The sequence below is a fragment of the Spermophilus citellus genome (assembly GCF_964194105.1).
Source record: "Spermophilus citellus genome assembly, chromosome: X".
NCBI lineage: Eukaryota > Metazoa > Chordata > Mammalia > Rodentia > Sciuridae > Spermophilus > Spermophilus citellus.
Window position 1 is genome coordinate 5,391,007 of NC_138190.1, and position 21,777 is coordinate 5,412,783.

General features: G+C 39.8%; 1 protein-coding gene across 1 annotated transcript in view; it reads left to right on the forward strand.

Moving 5' to 3' along the window:
- The window catches only part of WWC3 (WWC family member 3), a 112,266-nt gene that overhangs the window by 70,262 nt on the left and 20,227 nt on the right, over positions 1-21,777 (forward strand). The window contains exons 7-11 of the mRNA XM_081276922.1: positions 2,406-2,555; positions 5,194-5,267; positions 14,912-15,154; positions 19,065-19,154; positions 20,155-20,720. Coding sequence (XP_081133048.1) covers positions 2,406-2,555; positions 5,194-5,267; positions 14,912-15,154; positions 19,065-19,154; positions 20,155-20,720 — 1,123 coding nt within the window. The remainder of the gene's footprint in view (positions 1-2,405; positions 2,556-5,193; positions 5,268-14,911; positions 15,155-19,064; positions 19,155-20,154; positions 20,721-21,777) is intronic.

Genomic DNA, 21,777 nt, shown 5'->3' on the forward strand with positions numbered 1-21,777 from the left:
GTGTCAGTTAGGCTGTGCTCCCTCTGAAGATTTGGGTGGGGTCCTTCCTTGCCTCTTCTTAGCTTTTGAGGCCCCAGGTGTTCTTGGCCTTCCTTGGCTTGTGGATACATCACTCCAATCTGTGCTTCCATTGTTATATAGCCTCCTTCCTGTGTCTCCATGTTCAAATTTCCTCTTCCTTTCAGGACACTAGTCATTGGGCTAGGGACCACCCATCCAGTATGACCTCAACTAGATTACATCTCTAAAGACCCTGTTTCCAAATAAGGTCACTTTCACCAGTTCCAGGGGTAAACATCTTTTGGGGAAACACCATTCAATCCACAACAATGGGTGATAAATTCATGCTGTTAATAATGAAAATAATTCAAAAGATCAGTGATAAGAGGTCTTGCTATTGCCCCAACTTCTCACCTCCCATAACAACTTTTATTCTCTTCTTCCATAACCTTCCTGTGTTCATGCGGATGCAAAAAAATGTGAATACTTGTTCAAAGGTCCTCACACAGTGCTGGGACTATTATAATGTTCTGCTATAGCTTCCTTATGTGATGATAACATTCTGTACTTTTTCCCTTATCTGTTCCCAACCAGCTTCTTCATTCAAGATGGTTTACATAGGGGCTGGGGTTATAACTCAGTTGGTAGAGCATTTACTTTGCATGTGTGAGGCACTGGGTTCAATCTTCAGCATGACATTAAAAAAAACAATAACAAACAAATAAGTAAAATAAAGGTATTGTGTCTGTCTACAACTAAAAAATATTTTACCATGTGGATAAATTTGAATTCTATAACTGGTATCATTGTGGTTTTATTTGATTTATGTTTTTTCCCCTTGAACTCCAATAGTTTCCATTAGTTTTCTAAAAAGTTGAGCTTTTGCAAATGGACATATGCTTGTCTTGCTTGATGCTGGAATGCATTCAATGCTTTGGGTTACAGCCTTTATTTTTTACTCAACACCTAAAGGCGTACATAATGCCTGGTAGGCATTTGCCTAGATTATGTAGTATGTAAGACTCAAGGGGCATATAAGGCACTGTTCAGACTTATAGACAAAAATGAGAAAGACGCATAATAGCTTCCTTACTTGGCAGTGCTTCCTAAGTGTTCCACAAGTCACTTCAAGGCTCTGAGTGTCTCTTGGAGAATTCCCATGTGTTCATTAAAATGCAATTTACCAAGCCCTGTCCCAGACCTCCAGAATTTCTAGAAATGGGACCCAGAAATCTATATGTTCAGATGACGTCTCCAGGCTATGATAGATAAATAGTGCATTCATTGTTAGATTTTTTTTTTTTTGGCATACTGGTAGCACTGAAGACAGCTTCAATTTACTAAAGTCTCTGTGCATACCCTATGTCCACTAACTGTATCATACTAACCAACATCCAAGGGTTAACCAGGTGATATTTCATAGCAGAAACACAGAGGATTTACCCTTTGAGGTCAAGCAGGCTACCCACCCTGACCTCTTTGAAGCCACAAGTGCACAGTATTGGGAAAAGCCACCCAGTTGCTTCACTTGGGTTCCCCACCATGGCTGCCTTCTTCAGGCAGGATACACAATTTCTGAAAGAAACTTTAGGCCTTAGTTTCTTCTTTGAGGTCTTCATAGCCTCTCCAACTCTGAGAAGCTCCAGAGAGGCCTGGGCAAAATCTTCTTTCATCAAAACCAAGTCGGTTGTTTTGTCTTTCTTATATGAACTCAATCAATGTGACTGACTCTTTCCCAAAAGCCTTTGTCTTTTTTTTTCCTTTTGAGCCAGTTGTGTGAGTTTCAGTGCACTTGTGCATTCTGGTTCCGGGGTCTGCAGTGTTGCTGAAGGTGAATAGGTCCAAAAGTCTAAAAGAAATGCTAACACATCAGATTTCTCTTAAACTTCCACACAAAGGAGGTCCATGTGCCAGAATAAATACTTGTTCTAATTTTTGGCAACCTAACATCCATATGAGATTACTTTTGACCATGTAGAATTATGACTGAAAAATCATGTTGTAAAAATACATAAGCATTGTCTGGGAGCTGTTGTTATCTTCTGTGGTTAATCTATGAAAGTCTCAAGGTGGCCTGAACATTTTGGATGGGAATGCTTGTTTCTTTTTTTTTCTTTAGAAAACATGCAGGCTTAACAAACAGTAAAACTAGTACCATAGCTTTTTTCTATATGCATGTGCCTCCAGGAGGACTCAATCACTATCTGATTTAAAAAATTTAGAATTTTTTTAAAGGTGGATTCAGTGAGGAACGTTTATTTTAACTCTAATGAGAATGAAGAATAGGGTGGGATAACTCTCCAGTCATAAGGCTGCAGAACTTGAACAAAAATGAAAGGACTCCTCCTACAAGAAAGGGAATCATCATTGTCTCTACTCAAAGATCTTGTCTTGATCTCTTCCAGAGCCTGGCCAAACTTACTGATAGCTTTAAGAATAGCTGCTCTATTACCGACTCTATCCAAGATTTTTCTCACAGTGCAGGCGCACTTGGTGATTCTGGTGTCCCTCAACAGTTCTGTGATGCTGGCTCTCAGACTGATACCATGGGAGAGGTATGCTTGCTTGTGTTGTCCTCAGTCATTTGGCTTAATTTTCCATTTTCATTTCAGAAATATTTTAGATTTTGTGCCATTAGGTTTGAAGAAAAAAATAGTGCTTCTCACATCCAGCTGCAATTGTCTAATGATGTAGGAAGCAATTGAATTGCTTGCTGCCTTGTGATTAAGATTCTTAAAGTAGTAGACTCCAGATGGGTGCAGTGGCACATGTCTGTAATCCCAGCAATTTGGGAGGCAGAGGCAGGAGAATCTCAAGTTAGAGACCAGTCTCAGCAATTTATTGAGATCATGTCTCAAAATAATTTTTTTAAATAAAAAGCTGGTGATATATCTCAGTGGTAGAGTACTCCTGGATTCAATCACCAGTATCACAAAAACAAAAGAAAACAAAAATACAAATGTCAGACTCCTTGTGAGAATTGAGTTTAAATGTTATCTTGATATGTGTGTGTATAAAGGAACAGATAGTAAATATTTTAGGCTTTGCAGGTCCAGCAGTCTCTGACATGATCACTCAGCTCTGTCATTAGTGAAAAAGCATCCCTAGATGATATGTGAGATAATGAGCTTCACTGTGAGTTAGTAAAGCTTTATTTACAAAAGGAGGCAGTCTGCTGGATTTGGCCAAAGGGCCATAAGTTTGCTGATCTTTAGTTTAGACCAGCAATTTCCAAAGGCTTTGTGGTTGTGCCACCTTTGGTTAGACTTTGTTGTCATTTCTTATTCTTCTAAAAGAATGTCAGGAAATCAAATTAAAAGAAAATTTATTTGAGACTTGGAAGAATTTCATCAAGTTCCCTTTGATAATTAGTAAAGTATTAAGTTAGTCACAAAAACAAAGTTGGGAGAATCATCATTTGAAGCTGAGGAGTGAATATTCCAAAACACATTATTGTAAATTGGATTGAGTGAAGCTTAAAATTGATTTATTACCAAATGGAAAGCAGGTCATATTTTTATTAGGGCTTATTAAAATAGAATAGAATATACAGTGCCTCCAAATTAAATAAAAGTAAAGCAGAAAAGGAGAACACCAATTGATGGGGAAACTTTGGGTTTTAAGTAATTAGCTAATATTTTGAAAATTTGGCAAATAGTGCCTTTTTAAGGTGAGTATAATGTACATTAGGACTTTTTCTCTCCTGGATATTCTGGAAATGTCCTATATTCAATTTCACCCTCATTATTGTCAAAGGCATACTTGGACATTTTGAACCAGGCATCTTCTTTGGTTTAGAGAACATGCTCGCCATCTGTAACACACAGAGAAGGGTCTGAATCAAAAATGTTTGGCATTTTTGTCTCAAGATTTAGGAGTAAAGGAAGGAAGCAAGTGCAAGACTCATTGAATTCCGGGAATGATTTCTTGCTGCTTGTCATAAGGTTAGATTTAGAGTGTAGAGCTCTAAACTAATGTGAGAGGAACAACTAAGGTCCAAGCTTCTCTAATGATTCCATCAAGCCATTCTAAACAGATCAGGTGGGGAGTAGTGCCTGGTTCCACTACTTTAGCTGTAAATTGTCATGTTTATGAGCTCCTGCAGTTTACTGGGGCTGGCCCTGGGTTGGGAGCTTCACAGATGTTGTCTTGGTTTAACTAGTTTTTGTTAGTATTTTTATATAGGATTTTGTTACTTTCAAGTATAATTGATATGAAAATATTGAGGCACAACTACTGATCATACTTTGGGTATTTAAATTGTAACTCTAAAGTTACATCCCAATCCCTGGCTTTTTGAGACCTTGCTTTCTTTCCTTTTACCTTTGGTTCTTTTTCATAACTTGTGACCTTGAAAGGCATTCTCTAGTCCCTACCTAAGACAGCTAGTCCATCTTCAGATCTTGGAACTTTGTAGTAGAATATCATTATAGTTGTCCCTCTGTATCCACCAGGGATTGGTTCCAGGACCCCCTCAGATACCAAAATCTGAGAATGCTTAAATCCATTATATATAATGGCCTACTAGTAGCATATAATCTATACACTTCCTCTCATATACTTCAAATGATCTCTAGGTGATTTTATTATACCCAATGCAATGTAAATGCTATGCAAATAATTGTTATACTTATTGTTTAGGGAACAATGACAGAAAAAAGTCCATCCATGTTCAGTATAGATGTGACCATAATGGGCCTAACTATATTTTCGATCCTTGACGTTGAATCTATGGATGTAGAACTCATAGATATGGAGGGCTGAATGTATTGTGCATTTATTGAGGAACTAGACAGTGTAATTCACAAAGTGGGATTTTTTTGTGCCTTTTTATCACCTTATGCTAAATAGTTTCCTATTTTTTAAAAAGTCAATTTGTTGTTTTTTTAGAATTATACAATAGATGGATATATACTTACCCTGTTTAAAAAAAATAAACAAAACATCAAAATACAAGTTTTGGGAAAACAAAAGTCTCCATAGCCTGAATCTTAAACCTCACCAGCCAGAGGTGGCAGCAGAATATTATTTGAAGTGTTTCATTCTATGCCTTTGAAAAATTGGAATTGAAAGACAAATTAAAAAAATATTTTTCATTGTTGCTGAAATTTTAAGTGAATTTTCTGGTTTGAAAATATGTTTTTATTATGTGTTTCTCTTTTTGTTTTTCTTTTCCTCTTGTGTTCCGGAAAGTTTGTCTTTGATGACAAAACAAGACTTGTAGACCGAGTCAGACTTAATTGGCAATATGAGGAAGCCCGAAAGAGGTAAGAAGCACATTTTTTCAATCTTGTCTTCTGTTCACTTATTTCCCACAGAAAAAGGCTTAACACAGTTCCACATTTTATCTGATGGAACACAAAAATAAAGAATCTTTGTTGTTAATGTAGCTTCTTAATACACATGGCAAACTTTCAAGTGCACTTAAAATGTGAAATTCTCAGTATTACAAACAGTTATAAAGATGTGATTCAATAAGAATAGAGACCTTCCAGTTTTCTTGTTTTTCATATCCAGATGTGGTGGTTCAGTAGTGTAGAATACAATTGAATTGCTTATTGCTCTGTGATTAGGATTCTTAAAATGGTAGCCTCCTTCTGAGAATTGAGTTTTAATGTTCTCTGGACACATATGACTTTCGAGGGCATGGGTCTAAGTACTATACCAGGTAGTTAAGAACTCCTTTCCCTCTGTCCCTCCCACAGACAGCATCAGTTCCTCAAACCAGCATAAGCAAAACCATCCTCTGTTTCATACAGGTGCCTTCTGATGCCATAGACTGATGAAAAAAGCCACATATTCAAGTTTAAAAGATGTTTGAGTAAGCACTGGGTCAGCAGATGATAGCAGTGCCTACTTGCTCTCATTTTATTTGGAGAGAAGTGACATTTATGTTGACCTGCATTGTAACTCATCTGCCTTCTGGAAATTGAGATTCATCCAGGTCTATGCATTGGGTTTCTCTTTTCTCACCTCTCTCCCTCCCAGTATATACCATAGGACATGGGCAAATCTGCAAGGGCAAATTCAAAATCTTCACCTCAATGCAAAATTTTTGATGCAGTATTTTTAGCATGGCATGTTTCTCCTCAGGTGTTCAGCATCCCCATTTTCAAGGTTCTGATTCTGCCTTAGCTTTTATGTCTTCTTTTAAGAGACTTTCTCTCTGTTGTGCCTTCTGGAAAGAGTCTTAAAGCGAAATTATTTAAAAATATGTGCTTCAGTGAAGGATATATTTTTAAAAGATTTCTTAGTCATAAATGATATATCTTATCATGGTCAGGAGAGGAGCAGAATGCCAGGTGGGGTGAATGAGTCCTTCCGGAAGCTAAAAAGTTGGGCCTGCTCAGTATACTGTACAGTTCATGGAAGTCCATAAATCTACTTTGTTGGCTTTTATAAAATGCAAAAATAGTAAACCATCTGTAAAAGTAAACCATCTGACTCCATGCCACAGAGCCTGCAATTACCATGGCCCTTCTGCTTTCTAGGAGATGTTCCACCCAATTCTTCCTGGCTTTTTAGGGAGTATTTGTGATGGGCTTTAAATGTCCTCATAGAGTACCACCAAGTTCATTGACCAATACTGGTTACCTTCATGGTTACATGCTTCATCCCTCATGTGTTCCTTTTCTGTTGTTTGTGGGTGCTTATGAGGGGTGATTGTCTTTTCTGACTATTCCTCATCTCCTTCCTCCTATTTCTAAATGGAATTGCAAAATGTGGGTGCTGGAATTTGCTGTGCTGTATTAAATACAGAAACTAGATCATTGCTACACTTAGAAGCAAATTGTTATGTGTGTTGCTGTGACATTTACCAAATATAGCAAGTGATTTCTTTGTTTTCTAGAACTGGTGTCAAGATATTGTAAGTAACCTTTTAAATGTCACAATACATTTGGTGAAAAATGTATTTGGGAAGTTACTGCACTTCATCATTACTTTAATACAAATAATACAAAAATATTATTTAAAGATTGCTAGAACCTTGTTAGGAAGTGCATTGCAGTTACAAGTGAGGGTCCTAGCTCCAGTGTTTTAACCTTAGTAACCCAGTAGGGGTTTTGAGAAATTCTTTTTATGGCCTACATTAGAATATTTAAAAATCAGAGATGTGGTTTAAACTTGTCCTGGGTTGGCTTGCCCAGTTGCTAACTATCATTTTCTCACTAGTACACTGGTCTTCAACATAAGGAGTAGACTCTTTAGCTCTCAGGAGATTTCTGGCAATATCTGGAGCCATGTTTAGTTGTCACATCTCTAGGGCAGATACTACTGGCCTCAGGTCTTCAGAGCCCAGAGATGCTGCTCAACATCCCTCAATGCACAGACTAGGTACAACAGCAAGGACTTATCTGGCTCATCATGTCAGAAAGTGAGAAAGTTCAATAAAAGACCTGATGAGGATGACATTGGCTAGAGGGATAAAATCAAGAATCTAAGAGAGGATGGCTGGAGACAAGAGGGGAAAAGTGTAGGAAGTAAACCTTGGAAAACACTTACCTCCAAGGGTCCATGAGCAAAAGAGGAGCACCTAGCAAAGGATTCCAGGAAGAGAGCAGTGGAGAAGTCAAATCAGTTGGCCAGCAGACCTCTGCCATCCCATGGCATCCTGATCTACAGAGTCAAGGGGAGAAGGAGAGCAATGGCAGGTTTTCATAAAAAAAAAAAAAAATTGGCAGTCCTAGGTTAGCCCCTCCCACCTCCTTTCTTAAATTTTCCCAGCCTGTGGGAGATGTCACAAAGATGGTGCTCTCTGCTGGATTTAAAGGAGGAGAAAGATAGAAACTTCTGAAGAGTTTCCAAGTGCCAGCATTATGGATGAAGATCATTTAGATGGGAGATTTTGATGGTTGACAATGAGTTGTTAGCTTCAGTGGGCTTCAAGCAGCTTAGAACTATACTCAAAGTGTTCTTGTCAGTAGAATTTGCCTTAGCCAGTTGATTACAATTCATTGGTTCCAGCCCCTCCAGGTTCTGCTTCCCTTTCTAGTTCCCTTGGAGACATCATAGTCTGCCTCCAGTCATTGCAAGTTAATTCTTGTAGTTAAGGCTTGACTGGTAACCGCTGTGTGCCTGAGTTATACACTACTCTTCTATGGATCATGTGATCCCCAGTGGCACGAGCAAGGCTCTGAACTCCCTATACCTTGTAACATTGTCAAGCAGCTCTTCCCTATTTCCTCCCCAGTAGACAAGTTGAAAGTTAGGGACAGTTAAGGTCATCAGGTCTCACCTTGCCCTAGATCATTGATTTTACTACAACTACTCTGAGTATTTATTTATTTATTTATGAGTCAAAGCCTGATGGCTTTGAAGTCTTGTCTATGGGCTTTTCACACAGTGCCCTTGATCAGACTGCAACACATCCCTGATATCCCCATGAGCTTCACTGGAGAAGAGGTGTCCATATACAGGAAAGCACATGTTCACCTGTTCACCCACCAATACATGAAAATTAATGTATTGATTTTAGTGTCTGTGTTAGCAATGAAAAATATGTCCTTCCCTCATTATTTACCCTGAGGTTACTGAGCATTATGGGCCCTTTTATCTTGCTCAAGTGGACTTCCATTATTTTGGTGCCACAATTCAGTGTTTGGTTGTATTCCTTATGTCACCTCACCCTTGGCCATCAGTCTCCAAGCTTTCATTTCTGAAATTATTCAGTCCTGCAAATCTTAGCCCCCCTACTGATTATCCAGAGAAATAAAACCAAATGGGGCAAGGAGTTTGATTTATAGGAATTGACTCATGTGATTAAGGAGGCTGAGAAGTCTGCAAAGTAGACTTTGCAAAGCAGAGAACCAGGAAAGCTAGTGGCATAATTCAGTTCATATCTGAAGGCTGAGAACCAGTGTTTGGTAGTGATGATGTTAGGGTAGTTTTAGCATAAGTCTTAGAGTCCAAAGGCCCATGAACCAAGAGCCCCAATGTCTGAAGGCAGGAGAAAGTGGATGCCCCAACTCAAGAAGAGAAATCAAGTTTGCCTGTTTTCTCTCTGATTCTTATTTTATCTGGGCTCTCAGTGAATTGGATAATGCCCACCCACATTGGTAAGAGTGTGTCTTCTTTACTCAGTGTACTGACTCAAATGCTAATCTTTTCCAGAAACATCCCTATAGACACACCCATAAAAACTATTTTGCCAGATATCTGGGCATCTTCTAGACCAGTCAAGCTGACACATACAATTAATCATTACACCTTTCTCTGTAGAACCACCTGTGCTTTGCCAATTCTAAAAAGTGGAGATGTTTATGCCTTTATGACCTGGAGAAGTCTTTCCTTGGATATCTAGATTTGAGATTGTTTTTAAGAAGTACAAAATCGTCAAAATGCAGAGTACTGAACAATGCATTCGGATTTAAAGGAAGTTTGTGGAAGTGGAATTTATAATTCTAAGTGATAGTATGATTTCTAGAGAATTCCTTAACTAAACTACTACTGTCATGGTGACCAAATTTTGTGTTTTCAACTCTGGATCATGTAAAATGTACCAAAAGAACTGTTTCTTCCATCTCTTCATGAACATCTTTTTGGATACTCAAGTCAGATATTATGCTAGGAATATTTTCACATTACCGGTTGAAAATTTTTAGAGTTTTTAAAAGTGAAGTTGGAAGAATATGTCTTCTTGAAGCAGTCCTGATGACACAGATGACTTCTTATTTTTAAATTAAGAGTACTTGTTCTAGAACTGTGCACAAACTCTAGCTGTTTCCATAGAAACACTAAGTTCAGATAGGAACAATACATTTGGTCCAACCAGTTTCTCTGTCTATTAATTTTTGTTGCCAGGATCAGTTCTGCTGTACGTGGTTGTCAGGAATCAGTGGTATTATGATTCCAGTTAAATTTGATCCATCACTTGGATTTTACTTTTATTTTGCAAGTAACTTTGTATCTGGGTTTGGGGGAATGAGGTACAGCTTTGAGGAATGAAGAAAAGCATCTTTGCCACTGCAGTCTATCTTTCCCATTTGGGTCAAGATAAAGAAACCTGAAGACTTTCTGATATATATATTTTTTAATTTTAGGAAGTTGCTTTCAGAAGATCTTGCTTTCCAAGGGGAGAAGCTGTTAGAGCAGGGAAGGTGAGGACAGGGCTGGATTTTGGTGTATTGGTAGAACATTCTTGCACCATATGTTCTAGATGCAGAATTGTCGAATTTTCCACATAGAATTAAGTGGAAGCCAGGCACTGTGGCACATGTTTGTAATCCCAGCAGCTTGAGAGGCTGAGACAGGAGGATTTTGAGTTCAAATCCAGCCTCAGTAACTTAGAGAGGCCCTAAGCAACTTAGGGAGACCCTTTTTCTAAATAAAATATAACAAGGGCTGGGGATGTGGATTAGTGGTTAAGTGGTTTAATCCCTCGTACCAAAAACAAAACAAAAAAAGTGGAATGGACACTGATTTATCAATACTTCGTTCAGTCAACTGAAGTGATTTCATCTTACATCTAACTTAGATCTCAGCTGAGGTTTTCTTTAACCTTTGCTTTCATTTAGATATTTACAAAAAGAAAGCTAAGAGAAAAATATAAGAAGTATTGAATATGTAGTTACAATTAAATCTGAAGGCATAATGCTCTAAGTTGATACCATGTCATGTAATGTGGGATTAGGATCCATCATAACTCATCACCATCAAATGGAATTGTGGGTTGCCTGGAGTTCTGTTTGCTATTCCAGAAAGCAGCAGGATTTTAGAAAGATGAGAAATTATACAGTAGACTGCAGGTTTTAGGTATTCACATAATTGGAGATTGATTACTCTTGATATGCCTCAAAACTTCTTAATATTAGAAGTGGGGGCTGAAATTGTGGCTCAGTGGTAGAGCACTTGCCTGGCATGTGTGAGGCACTGAGTTCAATTCTCAGCACTGCATATAAATTAAAAAAATAAAGGTCCATCAACAATTAATAAAAATATTTTTAAAAAATATTAAGTGTGGGGCTGGGGTTATATGGTTCAGCAGTCGAGCACTTACCTAGGCATGTGAGAGACCCTGTGTTCAATCTTCAGCACCACATAAAAATAAATTTTTTAAAAAAGTTATTGTGTTCAACTACAACTAAAAAATAATTTTTTAAAAAAATATTAAGTGTATTTTTCCTAGAAAAATGCAGATCCTTTTAAGATTTTCATGTGAATTGTGAAGGTCTGAGTCATTTCTGCAGCATAAATGCAGGTTTCTATTCATGGTTTAATGTTCTAGGTTTGTAACAGACAAGGTGTTCGGGCAGAAATTGTAAGGCGAAAATTATTTATATTTAGAACTGTTTATGGAATAGAAATTGGAAAACACATAATAAATATGAAATCTGATTGCTTAATTGAAGATTTTACTTTTATTTCTTCACTATCAGGGCATGGGGACATATATTTTAAAGCTTTTAAAGGCATTTGTGACAGATTATATGTGGGCCATAAAACGTATTACCCATAAAAAATGAGAATCAATAAAACAGGTAGTTGACTTGTAGGGAAAAAAAGAAAAAAATCCTTGCCAATTTTAAGTGGCTCTCAGTTCTCTTTAAAAATGAACTTGGAAAAGTTTTTTTTTTCTGCAAACCTTAATGATGACCTTTCTTTTCTTCCATGTATTTAATTTCACTAAAATGATATTTCAAAGAAAAGCCTTTCTGGAAATTGCTTTTCCTTTAATACCCAGAATAGGAATGATGGCCCTCACAGGAATAGGGTTCCAACCAGTTGCTCAGCTGTTTGGCATGGATAAAGAGAAGGTGCATCGAACCTCAATACATCTGTGTTTAGTCTTAGGCAGGAAGTCTGTTTCTTCAAGTAAACCTAACATGCTAAAGATACTCCCTGTGGATGACTGGCTCTATTCCAGGCCAGCAGCATGGTAGACAAGGCACACTGTTTTAAAGGCACAGCCATTTTGTCTTCCCCCATGGAGAATATGTGAGTGATCAGTTGTTGAAGAAATCATTCTAGTGCTTTTGACTTTCAGAACAGACAGACAGATGTGCCTCTCTTGACCTGGCTGAAGTGGACCCCAAATGTCTACACCCAGAGTTTGGATATAAGGAAGGAAATTGTAGTTTTCAATATATGCCAATATTCTTCTAGATTCATAGCTCAAAAATAAACGTAACCATTTGCATTGTTGTGAAATTTTATTTTAAAAGCACAGTTCTCAAGCAAAGAAATGTTTGCCTATGTTCAGCATAGCCCAAATAACTTTTCCAGATGGATTGCAAGAAATCAGCCTCATCCGGATTTTGTTTCTGCTGAAGAGGTCGTCCCTTCCCATATGTCTCTGCATATATTTCCTGCAAGCTGTGGAAAGTTACAGTTTGGCTGCTGTACTATTTCTTTATGCCCACAGTAGACAAGCCTCTTGAAAGTTGCCCTTTGCTTCTCCTCCCTCCTATAGTTCATTTTCCTCCTCATTTTTTTCAGATAACTTGAGATTTTCCTGGAAAGGTTATGATTATCTGAGACTGAATCTTCTGCCACCCTCAGCAACTTAAATTCTTTTAGATAGCAGCTAACCGAGAGCTGGTAGACTCAAATGGCATCTTTAGCTCCTTACAAACCTCAGGAAACTTGAACTGGGGGTTCAGCTCAGTGATAGAACACTTGCTTGCCTAGCATGCGTGAGGCCCTGGGTTCCATCCCCAATACTGCAAAAAAAAAAAAAAAAAAAGAATAGAAAAAAACCCTACAACAAAACACCTCATAAAAGTCAAAAGGAGTGTTTTGAAAATGTCTGTTTATATTATATGTATGATAATTAGATCTGGCAAGCTTTAGCTAGGCTCAAATAGGCTTTCCTATGGATCAGATAAATTGAAATGAAAAAAACTATGGGGACACAGTAGATTTTCTCATTGTTCTCCAAATCAGTTATATTTATTTTTGACTTGTCTAAAGTAGAATGTTCCAGAAATTTCATTTGGTGTGTCTCATATGAGTCTGATTGGAGTGTATATTCCTTGGGCTTCAGTTATATGACTGTCATAAATTTTAATTACTCTAATTAGACATGGGTGGATGCTTAAGTCCAGTTTTATTTTTAACCCTGTTGGGCTGCCTCTGTCATCATTTTTTTCAGTGACATGATTTGTTATCATTTTTCAACACATTTTTCAGGAAATTAGTTTTAAGTTAGAAAAATTGTCTAAGGAAGCTACTGACACTCAACTAGTTTCTTTACCTTCTTGGAGAAATGGGCTTGAGTTAGATGTATGCGTTTAAGCCCTAACCTGTATACCCTTTCCTTTCCATGTTTGGATTGATTTGGTACCTGGAGAAAGAGCATCATGTATGATCCTCCAGCCAGGCAGATGGGTCCTTATGCTCATGTCTAGATCATGCAAAGCCTGACCTGGCATAGTACTTGACAATGAGTTTTAGTGTATGGGCCAACTTCAGTCAATTGGTTGTATCTGTGTGGAATGTGGTGTTGAGAAGGACTCTGAGGGCTGGGCCCAACAGGTAGGATGCCAGATTTGGTTATTGCTGTGCTACCTGGGCACAGGAGGTAAGTAGTCTTGGCAATGCTCTTTCCCCATGTCTGCCATTCCAAGTTTAGTGAGGATGATCCCATCAGTGCCTAATGCAAATGCTTAAAACAGGCCAGTTAGCAACCCCCAGACAAGGCAGGGCTGCAGAGGAGGCAGCTTTGTCTTGGAGCAGTGGGTGTCCACCTTGAGCAAGCATCAAAAACACCTGGAGGGCTTGACAGACCCCCAGATTGGCAGGACCCATTCCCAAAGTGTCAGATTCCGCATGTGGGGCTGGGTTCTGAGATTTGCATTGGTAACAAGTTCCCAGGAAATTCTGAAGCTGCTGGTCCTGGGACCCCACTTTGAGAATTGCTGCCTCAGAGATATATGTACCTGCCACTTAATTGTTTTCACAGTACTCTCTCATCTTAAAGAAGTCTTTGCATGTTTTTAGGCATGTGTACCAAACTCGATCCTCCAAATCATTGGGTTCAGGTTGGGTCTGGCATAACTAGTTTCTGCCTGGAAACAGGCAGCCTTACTTGAGGGGCTTAAAACATACTACTATTTTAAAGGGTGATTTAAAAATATGAGCTATGTCTGTTTCACTTAATCAGCATTAGGCACCACTGCAGGACACAAAATATGATGCAATCTATTTGCCAGGCAAGCACTGAAGATTCAAGGGCATTGAAAGTGACAAGATTCTCTGTTTTTATACCCTAAGGATTGTCACACTGACACCTTTGGTGAGATTGACTGGTTTGCATCTAGCCAGATGATCACATGCCAACTTCTACATTCATGGGGATGCCTCTCATTCTCTCATTTATTTGCTGGCATGCTTGCCCACTGTTTAATGCTTGAGCTTCTCTTGTGTGTTCACATCTGGTTGAGGTCTCAGGTGCAGGAAGTAGCACATACAACCAGCATATGTGGGCATGGGTTTTGGCTGTTCTCTCTTATATTTTGTTTGTTTTGTTTTTTGACCCCCAATGGATATTAGTGCTTAAGCATGGCCAATGAGAAAGAAAGCCAGAAGCTTCTCTCAGTATCCAGCCTAGTGTTCAGCTACTGATGATAGTGGGGTGGGGAGAAGTGAGCAGCTTTCCTCGACTCTGGGACATCATCTTGCAGGAACCAGGAATCTGGGGAAAAAAACTAGTGTGGTCATGATGAAGACTGGTGGACTTTTTGTCAACTGTTTGAAGCAAGTATGAATCTTGGACAGGGTAGATTATACAAAGGACTTTTGCATTATTTTTATAACCATCATTCCCAGACACTCTTTAAGTTTAAGGTTGGTGGCATTACTTTACTATTTATTTAGCAAAGTGAGTTTACAGAATCAGTGATGGTGCAGAGAATGTATAAAGGTGATTTTTTTTTTAAGTTCATTGACATCTTCCTGGGCCCCCCTCTCTCAGGGTCGCAAACATTCAGCAGCAGCTGGCCCAGCTTGCTAATGAGTCATGGCCAGGCATGGCTGAGGCCGACAGGGACCGGCTGCAGCTCATCAAAGAGAAGGAGGCCCTGCTTCAAGAGCTGCAGCTCATCATTCAGCAGTGGAGGTCGGCTGAAGATGTGGCCAGGCTGGAGGAGGAGAAGAGACGCTTGGAAGAAGAGATCCAGCGTGCGCGGGCCACATCTGCACAAGGAGCAACAGAAAGGTGGGCTGGTCTCCAGAAGTTCAGGGGCAGGTGGGACCAGATTCCAGTGAAGAACCAACTGGAAAATCTTAATTAGATAACATATATATGGCTTCAGCATGTTCTTGATTAGTACAGGCTGAGTATCCCTTATCCAAAATGCTTGAGCACAAAAATGTTTCCCATTTTGAAGTTTTTCAGATTTTGGAATATTTGCATAGACTGTACTGGTTGACCATCCCTCATTTGAAAGTCTAAAATCTGAAGTGCTTCAAAATCCGAAACTATTTGAGCATCAAGTATTTGAAAAGAGTTTGGGAGTTTGGAGAATTTTGGATTTTCAGATTAGGGATGCTCAACCTATACTGAGAGCAGCTACTGAGGCATTTCCTTGCTAAGTCAAGGGGAGATGGGACCATGTGCTTTCCATGTCATGAGAGGTAGCAGCTCTTCCCAAGGCTCCCTGAGCCCCTTAGAAATGGGAGATAATGGAGAAAAGGAAAGACAGGTGATGCAGCACCTACATGGACCCCTTCCTGGAGTAGGTTCCCCGTGCTTTCACCTGTATTTGTGGGACAGTACCCTGTGCTGGCTTGGGGTACCAGCAGGAAGATGGGGAGACAGATGGTGGTATAGCTTTGGAATAAAGTGGCTCTCTTGCTCCAGAGAACTGGCCCCTATAACACTGTGGAAGTCTACCTACTGCTTTTATCTCTGACTTTGATTTCTGGCCAAGGCAGCCTGCTCTTTCTTTTTTAGTAGGAAGTCAACAGCCTATCATGGGTCCATTTCTAACCATACTTTTCCTAGGTTGGTCTTGAGACTCTTTCAAGCATAGGACACATGAAGCCAGAGTCTTTTGTATTCTTCAGTGCCAAGTTGTTTGGCCTTTCATCATATGCCATGTCTTCTGGTTTCCATTTGCTGCCTGCAATCACAGATTGTGTTGAAGGCTTGGTCTGCTTTCCACATTTAACAGCTGTCCGCAGTTTATCTGTGGCTATCTGCTGAGTTTTGGAAAGCCCATCCCCCAATTGTTAATATACTAACTCCCTAAAACTCAGTGTATTAACATGACCTTTTTCTGTATTGCTATGAGCATGAGCATTCTCTACCTAGAGTTTAAGTCACTTAAATTATTTGATCTGTTCAGATGCACCCACAACTAATATTTTATCACATCTTATGACTGTTCTTTGTATGTGTTGGGCAATCTTTATGCTTGATTCTCATTATTAATCTTTTGGATACATGAGTGTGCATTATGGTATTCAGGACCCATGGCAGCATTGAAAAGAAGGAATGGTGTTTGGGAAGTTCAACTCCTGGTAACAGGCAGAGAGAATTTTGATCTGCCTGAGATGATGGCACCCTATATCATCCCACTCAAACTGAGTTGGGTCTGAATCTTAAAAGGAGCAAGGCAACTGAAGTTTTCTTCTGTGCTGCTGTGTTTCTACACATTTTTAGTTAAACACTGTCTTCCATTTTACCCTTGGTGTTCTCCTGTGTGTGTTCTGGATAGAAGAGCCTGGCGTTCTTGTTCATTCTTGACTAAGGATGGTAGATTTGGTCCCACAGTGCTTCCTGATTCCCAGGAAGCCCACCCATGCACCCTTGACTGTGGAAATTCGGCATGTGTGAGTGCTGTGGTCCCAGAGTACAAATTCCTGGAATTCCCTAGAGTCAGTGTTACCCTGATGCCTCAAGGGCTGCAACACCCAAACTTTCACCCAGATGGCAGTTTCTTGTGGGATCAGGCTGGGTGTTAAGTTCTGGGACTCAGAACCCTCAACTGGAACTGAATTGATCTAAGGGCATGACCTTGGCTAAAGAGGAACGTACACATGTGCTGAGCTCTTTCCTCCCATGTGCTTTGTCTATTCTATCCACTGCATTGTAAGATGAGGTCAATGCCCCAAGAGAGCTGCTGCTGCTCTTTGATATTTTGTGCCGAGTGGATGCAGACACATTTCTCAGTGTTACCTCCTTTTATTGAGCTGTGCTTGAAGACTGGAAGTGTGGGACCCATGCTGGGAGACTTCCTCTAGCACAGACTGAGGGGCAGTAGAAGGAGACCCAGTATGGATTTGGGCACAAGGAACCAAGGTTTGTGTTTTAAGGCTGAGTTGTGGTAGCTGTATGACTGGGGCCTGGCCTTTGCCTTGTCTCAGCTACAGTGTCATCAGTATAGAGAGTTCCAAGTTATAGCTTGAAAGCCCAGTGAGGGGCATAATTTAAACTTCCCCTTTATGACTCTTCACTCTCTACATCTTCTGAAAAAAGAAATTAAAGATGGTTTTTTGAAGTTATTTCCTTTGCTAAGCCTTAGGTAGGAATTTAAGTGTAACATTAAATATGGAAAATCTTTCATGAGTAAAGGAATTCTCTCTTTCTTGCCATACATAACAACAGAATTGAATGATAGGAAGTAGGGGCAGTGCAGAGTCTCAGTAAAGTGCCTTGACTTAGGTTCAAGCTGACTTGACCAAACCTTGAACTTGCATAGCACAGGCAAATTACTTTCACTCCTTGAGTATCAGTTTCCTCATCTGTAAAATGGGAATAGGATCAAGTGAGCAGTCATTGAGATACAACATATAATATGACATATAATATGTTCTTTCTGTACTTGGCCTTGCTTCTCTTGATATGACCAGCATTATTATAAGTGCTCAAGAACATTGTGCTTTCTTATGTGCTCATATCTCTCTTTTGGCATAACATGAAAAATATACCCAGTAGAATGTCAGCATTACTTTTTAAAAGTTATTTTTGTTTATAAAAGTAATAAATTGAAATGGCCTTCTTAAAAATTAAAAATTTTAGACAAGCAAAATTCTTTTTTAAACATTACAACTGGAAGAGTTTATTAAAGCTGTTTTCAAACTTTTGGGTTCCAGGACCTCCTTCTACTGTTAAAATTACTAAGGTTTCCCAATGAACTTTTGTTAAAAGAATTATTCTAAATCAGTTGATATTTACTGCTTTAGAAATTAGAATTGTGAAAATTTTAAATATAATAACAATTTTTATGCATAAATAGCATTTGAGAATTTTTCAAAACAGAGTGAGAAGTATTATATTTATTCTATATTTCTGTAAACGTCTTTAGCATCTGGCTTTCCAGAAGGCAGCTGCTCAGGCATGTGATCTGTTATCATATATCACTTGTGGTGAGCATATGAAGATCTGACTGCACATGGATATATAGTTAGGAAAGAGGGGAACTCTTAGAATCCCTGATGGATTTTTGGGGATACCCTGGGATCTGTGGACCACACTTTAAAACCATTGGCTTGAATTTATGCTATTCAGCTTTAAAATTGGTTTTATAGTGGCTCTAGTTATTAAGGTATTTGATTGAGTAGGAAATGTTGCCCATGTCAATCAATGGAGCTTGACATTGTTTTTGCCTAAAAAGGGGCCTAGAATGAGGAAATTGAATTTGTTCTAAGGAATTCTAGTAGATTAACACATGATCTGCCTTTGGGCCAGTTCTACTCTAGTCTCCCTTCCGTCTGTTCTTCTACCCACCCATCCTCCTATCCATCCACTTACCCCATCCACTCTTCATATGACCATCCATGCTCTGACCTGCCTATCCACCTATCCACCCACCCACTCATCTACTTACCCATCTATCTACCCATCTATGCTCCCACTCATTTTCCTGTTCATCTGCTGCCCTGTCCACATACAGATCAAGTGTCTGCAATGTACCAGGCACTGCTCAGAGTGTCAGGGATGTATTTTTCCAACAAACCCCAAACAGATTTTATTGTCTTGGCATTTAAGACCTAGATGCTTTTAGAACTGATAGTCATTCCAATGTAACTCACTTGTGGGGAATTTTATAGTTGAATTCCTTGTTATAAAAATATACTTCCTATTTTTCAAATTCTCCAATAGACTATTTTCTTACCTGCAGGATTCTACTTCAAGAAAAAAGAAATTGTCTACTTATGCAGCTGGAAGAAGCTACACGCTTAACATCTTATCTCCAGTCCCAGTTAAAAAGGTAGGTTCCTTTAGAAGAGAAAACTATACTTAATTATCGTGTTACAGTGACATGTACATGAACTTTATTAATTCCCATTAGCTTGTATTTTTCTCCTACTGAAGCTTGGAACCTGAAGTGGTGTAAAAGAGAATAGAGATGTAGATAGATATGTTATATTTTTAAGATAATCTGCTAACATATGACTCGAGGGAAATGAGTAAAAATTTGGTTTCATAATAAATAACAAGTCTGATGTCAAGTTTATTGAAGCCTTTTGTAATCTAACAGCTTTAGAAGTGTTCATATATGCACATAGACATTTTTATTTTGGGAGTTTTTAAAAACGATATAATTTTTTTTTTTTTTTTTTTTTTTTGGTACTAGGAATTGAACCCAGAGGCACTTTACCACTAAGTTACATCCCCAGCCCTTTTTATTTTGAGACAGGGTATTGATAGGTTGCTTAGGGCCTTGCTATGTTCTCAGTCTGGCTTCAAAATTGCTATCCTCTTGCCTCACCCTCTGGAGTTGCTGAGATTACAGGCATGCCCTGCTGCACCTGATGGATATGAATATTTTAAATATTCATATTTAAATATTTGGATGCTCAAAATAGCCACCTTTTCAAGCACATACTGTATTGTGAGGCATAATGTTAAGAACTTTATTTGAATTACTTTCTTAGTTATTCCTCCTAACAGTGTCATGAGATAGGACCTGTGACTTCCTCAACCCCAGCCAGCAAGTGGGAGGCTCAAAGAGGTTCAGTAACTTAGCGTGCAGCCAGCTAGTGACTGTGGGCGAGGACTCCAACTCAGGCACGAATCTTTGTTGTTGCTCACTGCCCTCTAGTGTCATTCAAAAGAACAAAGGAGGTATCAATGAAAGTCTGCTCAAATACTCCCAGGGGTTAGGGGTAGGCTGGGATTCACTGTTCCCAGGTGCAGCAGCCTAGTTGTGCTGCTTGGCAGTGGGAACAGCTATGTGCGTCTCTAAGATAGTTTCTCTCTCCTTTCAGCCTGTCTGCCAGCACCCTGACAGTGTCCTCTGGGAGCAGCCGCGGGTCCCTGGCCTCCAGCCGGGGATCACTGGCCTCCAGCCGCGGTTCGCTGAGCTCAGTCAGCTTCACCGACATCTACGGCCTCCCTCAGTACGAGAAGGCCGATGCTGAGTGCGGCCAGCTTCTACGCTTCGATCTGATTCCTTTTGACTCCCTGGGACGTGATGTCCCCTTCTCAGACCCTCCAGGCCACCCGGGCTTCCACAAGCAGAGGCGGTCCCTGGACACGCCCCAGTCGCTGGCATCACTGTCCTCCCGCTCTTCCCTGTCCTCTCTGTCGCCCCCCAGCTCGCCCCTGGACACACCTTTTCTCCCGGCCTCGCGGGACTCTCCTCTGGCGCAGTTAGCGGATGGTTTTGAAGTGCCAGGCCTGGGTGCCCTAGACAGACTGCGAGCACAGGCCTCTGCTTTGGGGGATGAAGATTTGCAGGGCACTGCATTACTTCAACCACACGGATTCTCTGGGGATGGGGAAGGACCTCGTGAGCGTGGACCCCAACTGGCTGGGGCTCCCACCAATACAAGTAAGTGGTGATGCTTCTCCTGAGAAGCAAAATTAGAAACTCAGGGATGATATTGCAGTGACTGGTGACTTTTAAGTCCCTGGTGAGCTATAAATTTACAAACATTGATAGGGTTAGAAGAGTACAGACCTGCTGTAGGGAAAGATAATTAACATTGACAAAGTAGTCTTTGCCAGGTATTTGGCTTGTTTTAAGAATATATTTAATTGTTGAAAATAAGGGTCAGAACCACATAGTCTCACACATTTGGAAGTGAATAGAGAGGTACCAAGACCTCAATGAGTTCTGCAGCACGTGTGCCAAGGTAGAGCATACGGTGTGTGAGCCCACCTCAATCAGTGTGTGAACTAGTGTCTTGTAGTCTAGTGGGAAGCCTACTTCCTTTGTCACTTTGACTTCATCTCTTTATCCTAGTTCTCATAGTATTCAAGGATGAAATTGTTTCAATTGTGGAAATGAAAATAATTGCATAATTTCAAAGACATGTTAGTAAGCATTCAGTCTTTTCTACCAATTCTATTTTCTGGTGATCTAGCTAGGTAAAGCTTCATCTGCCCAGTTGTGTTAGTTTGACTCCTCTTTGGTGCCAGGGTGCTATTGAGGACAATATTGATCCCATGTGCTTTTTAAAGCCAAGCCCCAGCATCTTTAATTTCCTTAGGTTTTAAGCAGGATTAAGAATAAGGTCTCCCATTCCTGAAGTTCAGCCCATTTAATTAACTTTCACTTACACAGCAGAAATGTTTTAGACATACCACTTAGGCAAACACTAGACAATTGTATAACATAGTGGGTCTCAACCGGGGGTATTTGTGCCCCGCCCCCCACGCTGGGGACATTTGGTAATGTCCCAGTGGGAGTAATTTCTTTGTTTTCACAACTGAGGTGAAGGATCCTACTGCCATCTAGTGGGTAGAGGCTGGGATGCTGCAGCACATGTGTCAAGGTAAAAATCTGACTGTACACAGTGCTGCCCGCACAAAGAATGATCCAGCTCAAAATGTCAGTAATGCAGAGGATGAGAAACCCTAGAAATGTACTATTGAGTGTTTATGCA